The 5,275-nt window shown below is 36.7% G+C and overlaps 1 protein-coding gene across 1 annotated transcript; it reads right to left on the bottom strand.

The window, feature by feature from the left end:
- Positions 1-340: 340 nt before the first annotated feature.
- Positions 341-3,867, bottom strand: LOC145632749 (uncharacterized). The gene is made up of 5 exons (XM_081685087.1): positions 3,561-3,867; positions 2,537-3,377; positions 1,103-1,760; positions 713-742; positions 341-664 (listed from the first exon to the last, which is right to left on the bottom strand). The coding sequence occupies exons 1-5, from the start codon at positions 3,865-3,867 to the stop codon at positions 341-343; spliced, it is 2,160 nt and encodes a 719-aa protein (XP_081541213.1).
- Positions 3,868-5,275: the final 1,408 nt, after the last annotated feature.

The following is a 5,275-nucleotide window of genomic DNA, read 5'->3' as shown; positions in this document are numbered from 1 at the left end:
GTTCCACATAGACGTCCTCTTTTAATAAACCATTTAAGAAGGCACATTTGACGTCCATTTGGAACAACTTAATATCCATAAAAGCTGCAAAAGCAATAAAAATGCGTATAACTTCTAACCTGGCAACTGGTGCAAATGTCTCATCAAAGTCTATGCCTTCTTGTTGATTGTACCCCTTGACAACCAGCCTAGCCTTATTTCTCACAATGATTCCATGTTCATCAAGCTTGTTTCTGTACACCCACTTTAGTCCAATAACTTTCTAGTGTCCCGGTCTAGGAACTAGGTGCCAGACTTTGTTTCTTTCAAACTCACTTAATTTAGCTTGCATTTCTATAATCTAGTCTGCATCTTGTAAGGCTTCATCACAGTTCTTTGGTTCCATGGTAGATAGGAATGAGTAAAATGCACAGAAGTTCCTTAGTTGGGACCGAGTCTGAGTTCCTTTGGTTATGTCACTCATAATCATGTCCACTGGGTGAGACTTTTGATGTTTCCAACGTTTAGGGGTAAAGTCTTTGATTGGATACAATCTTTCTGGTTCAGCACCATTGTCTTCTGTCTCTTGATTCAGTGGTTCTGGATTCTCAGGCTCTAGGTGTTCCTCTTGAGGAACTTCTGTTTCAGTTGATGTTTGATTTTCAGCTATAGTATTCTTGTCTTGCTACTTCATGGATACAGTTGATTCCTCATCAGGGTCATGTCTTCTTACCAACCTTATTTCGAAATCATCATCATCATCCTGTACATCAATCACATAGTCAGTTTCATCAAAAATTATATGTACAGACTCTTCAACACACGTTGTTCTTTTATTGTAAACTCTATAAGCTTTACTATTTGAGGCATATCCTAAGAATACAGCCTCATCACTCCTTTCATAAAATTTTCCCAAGTTTCTCTTTCCATTATTGTGTACAAAGCACCTGCAACCAAACGATCTAAAATAAGAGATATTTGGTTTTCTTCCTTTCATTAGCTCATAAGGTGTTTTGTTGGTTATTGCTTGAATGGAAACTCTATTTAATATGTAACATGCTGTATTTACTGCTTCTGCCCAGAAGTTCCTAGGCAGTCCACTGGAAATCAGCATTGTTCTTGCCATGTCTTCTAAGCTTCTATTTTTCCGTTCAACAACTCCATTTTGTTGTGGAGTCCTGGGGGCTGAGAAGTTGTGGTTCATTCCATGTTCATCACAAAACTCATCAAATTTTGAGTTTTCGAACTCAGTTCCATGATCTGACCTCAGGTGGACTAATTGGCAACCTGTTCTTCTCTGTTCTTTCCTAACAAAAGCAACAAACTGATCAAATGTATCATCCTTGCTTACAAGAAAGAAAACCCAGGTATATCTGGAAAAATCATCTACATTAACCATTACATACCTTTTGCCACTTCTGCTTTGTATCCTCATAGGACCACACAAATCCATATGGATAAGTTCCAATGGTTTTGTGGTGCTTACCATATTCTTAGATTTAAAAGATATTCGCGTCTGCTTACCTTTAACACATGCACTGCAGAGTTTATCTTTTAGGAACTTGATGGATGGAAGTCCTTCCACAAGTTCTTTTGACCTAAGTTTATCAAGCAAAGAGAAACTAGCATGGCCAAATTGTTTGTGCCATAATAGGGGATCATTCTTAATGACACTAAGACAAGTCAAACTACTACTTGGAACTTCATTGAGATCCACAATATATGTGTTCCCTTTTCTGGTTCCTTCAAGAATAATATTGTTAGTGTCATTTTTAATGATTCTACAAAGATTAGAGGTAAAGCTAACTGAGTTACCTTTATCATAAAATTGAGAAATACTTAACAAGTTGTGTTTAAGACCCTCGACTAAAAAAACATTTTCTATAGCATGGGAACTTGACCTTCCTACTTTACCAATAGCAATAATTTCACCTTTTTTATTATCACCAAAGGTCACAGTTCCTCCATAGTAGGCATCCGGTGAGAGAAATTTAGATTTGTCTCCAGTCATGTGCTTAGAACAACCACTGTCGAGGTACCAAGTGTTGTTCCCCCTCACTGGAACCTGCATGAAAACTAAGCGTTAGTTTCTGGAACCCAGGTTTCCTTGGGTTCCACTGTTTTGGAAGAAGAGTCAGATTTCTTCATCCAGACCTGTTCAGCATGCTCAGTATTCTTAAGAGTATCTTTAATTCTTTTAGGACATGCAGCTTGAAGATGTCCTGTACCACCACAGTAATAACATAATTTTTGACTGGGTAGATCTACGTACTTTTTATTTCTCCTAGACTTCTTCTTATATCCTAGTCCTTCTTTATGTTTGTTTTGAACATTAGCTATCCAAGAAGGAATTCCATTATTAATCACTTCTTTGCCTTTCCTGGCTCTGGCAAGTTCCTCCTCCAAGGTTTGATTTTTTATTTTAACTTCTTCCAAATCTGATTTTAATTTTTCAAAATTTGGAAGTTGGCTTGTAATAGGAACTTCTGAGTCAGAAAAGTAAATTCCAAGTTTTAGATGAGCTAGCTCTACATTTAACAAAATATTATCATGTTACAGTTTTTCAACTTGTTCTTTTAGAAGGACATTTTTATCATATAGATCAAAGAATTTAGTCTGAACATCAGTTTTCATATTATCAACCCATTCACTATGTTCTTTGTGGATTTTTAGAGCTTGATCAGTTTGGAACTTCAACCTGTTTAGTTCTTTACAGTCATCTTGAAGTTCCAGAATAATGTCCATAAGATTTTCTTTGTTTAAATGTTTGAGTTGTCGATAGTCATACCATACCTCGGATTCAAGTTCTTTCAGACGAGCTTCTTCATCAGTTTTGGCCATCAAACACAAGTTTGCTGTTTCTTCTACGGACTCTCCTTCTCTTTTATCTTTTGAATCAGAGTTTCCCCATGCAGCCATCATGGCTTTTCCGAAATCTTCCTTGGAGAATGATGATTTGTAATACTTGTTCTGCTCCTTGCCTTCGTACTTGGATTTCTCATCCTCCTTAGGATTAAGGCAATCTCTGAGAAGATGATCCTTGGAACCGCATCCGTAGCACTTGAACTCTTTGGAACTCACCTGTCCTCGTTTGTTCTTTTCTCCTCTTTTTCCCAACATTCTCCTGAACCTCCGTACAAGCATGGCTGTCTCCATATCATCATCTTCAGAGTCGCTTGATTCATAAGCCTTTAGAGCAAGGATTTTATTCTTGGAACTTTCAGAGTTTTCTCCAAGATGAAGTTCATGAGTAAGCAAGGAACCATTGAGCAGTTCAAGGTTGAACTTGGTGAAGTCCTTGGATTCCTGTAAAGTAGTGACCTTGGATCTCCACCTCTCGTCTTGAGGAAGACTTCTAAGAACTTTTCTTACCTGTTCATCAATGGGTATAAACCTGCCTAAAGATTCTAACTCATTTACAATGTTAGTAAATCTAGTGAACATATCCTGAATGGATTCTTTGTGTAGCATTTCAAATCTTTCATATTTTGACATCAGTAAGTCAATTTTGGAACGTTTAACTTCATTTGTTCCCTCATGTGTTATTTGCAATAAATCCCAAATCTTCTTTGCGGACTTACAACCCATGATTCTATTGTGCTCATGAGGTCCTAGTCCACAATGCAAGATTTTCACTGCTTGAGCATTTAACTCGTATTTTTCATAATCTTCTTTATCAAATTCAACTTTTGGTTTAGGGATTACCTCTTTGTTTGCATTGGTTTTTGTTACCTCAAAGTCACCGCTTTCAATGACTCTCCATACTTGATAATTTTCAGGTTTGATGAATATCTCCATTCTATTCTTCCAGTATGAATAAAACTTGCCATTGAACATCGGTGGTCGTTGGGTAGAATACCCTTCTTCAAGTTTCTCGTGCGCATTCATCTCTTCACGAACTTTGCTCTACAAGGTTGCTTGTAAATTCGTGAGAACCTGCTCTGATACCAATTGTTAGTTTAGATGAACTACTACAAGAGGGGGGGTGAATGGTTGTAGAGTCCAATCGCGGAACTTATGCGGAATATTAAAAACAAAATGTAAAGGAATTTAAAGCACACAGCAAGTTTTACGAGGAAACCATCCAGTGCCTAGCTGGAAGTAAAACCTCGGTCCTATTGGGACTTATAAACAAATTCCACTATCATAGGCAACTCTCCTAGTACAACCTATTACACCGACCTTTGCTTCGCAAGTTCCTCCTCGGACACTTGCTAATTGATAAGAACTTATTCTATCAGACCCAAGACACACTCAGGCACCTTTTTCGACCCAAGACACACTCAGGTTCCTTTTTCGACCTAAGACACACTCATGTTCCTTTTTCTCACTGTGCAAACCAAGACACACTCGGGGTGACTAACTACCACTCGAATTTTAGAGAATTCAAACTCATACACTTAAACATGAATTTAAGAGAATTCACAATCTCACCCCAAAATCAATTACAACACAAAGACACACTCTAACACACAAATGGAAAGCTACACATGAAACCCGAAATCAAAATGATAAAGCTTAAACCTTTGGCAAACTTACTTTTCACGCTTAAAACTCTCATTTTGCTTTGCTGAATTGCTTCTATATTTATAGAGGTTCCTTAGCTCACAAAATAAGATTTTCATAAATAAGATAAGTTAAACAGAATTCTAATCTTATCTTTTTAAAACTGAAACCAAAACAAATTTAATTTCGTTTTATTTTAAAACCAAATTTTATCAAATTCGTTTAGTTAAAGATAGAATTTTATGAAAAAGATAAAACCGAGTTAAATCAGATTTTTAGGATTAAATCAAATAAATACTTTTTAACAATTATATTTTACGAATTGATTAGTTTGCCAAGCCTTATCTGATTTCTAATAAGTTCCATGCATAACAGCCATTAATGAGTTTACATCAACCTACAAAACAAACTTATCTTTTATACAACTATAAGTTATGAAGTCCATCTTTTTCGGTTGATATCTCGATCTTTGCACTGATCCTTGGTTGTTGAGGCTTGCCCCAGCATTACACCGGAACCAGGTCGTTACAACCCGTTTTGAAGTTCCTGTTAAGAAACTTCGGGAAGTTTCATTGCTGGAACTCTTCTTTTGTCTTTACTTGCCCTCATGGATCTTCTAAAGTTCCTTTGTCTCAGTTCCTACTTCAGCTCCCAACGCTTACTGAACTTGCAAACATCACAACACTAGAAAATCTTGATTAAAAGGAAGTTTGCTCAATTCTTAACATCATCATCAAAACCTCATAAGGGTCAACAAATATCATGTATGTTTCTATGATGCTTCCTATTC

Source organism: Chenopodium album, chromosome 5 (assembly GCF_948465745.1).
Source record: "Chenopodium album chromosome 5, dcCheAlbu1.1, whole genome shotgun sequence".
Classification (NCBI taxonomy): Eukaryota; Viridiplantae; Streptophyta; class Magnoliopsida; order Caryophyllales; family Amaranthaceae; genus Chenopodium; species Chenopodium album.
This window is presented reverse-complemented; position numbering and strand designations above follow the sequence as displayed.

Bases quoted from the DNA above. Each gene is read 5' to 3' on its own strand.
- LOC145632749 (XM_081685087.1), bottom strand. From the start codon at position 3,867: ATGAATGCGCACGAGAAACTTGAAGAAGGGTATTCTACCCAACGACCA. The intron at 1,761-2,536 runs GTAACATGATAA...TAATCTTTGTAG, and splicing joins AAAGAACAAGTTGAAAAACT to AATCATTAAAAATGACACTA. The intron at 743-1,102 runs GCAAGAACAATG...ATTGATGTACAG, and splicing joins ATAGAAGCTTAGAAGACATG to GATGATGATGATGATTTCGA.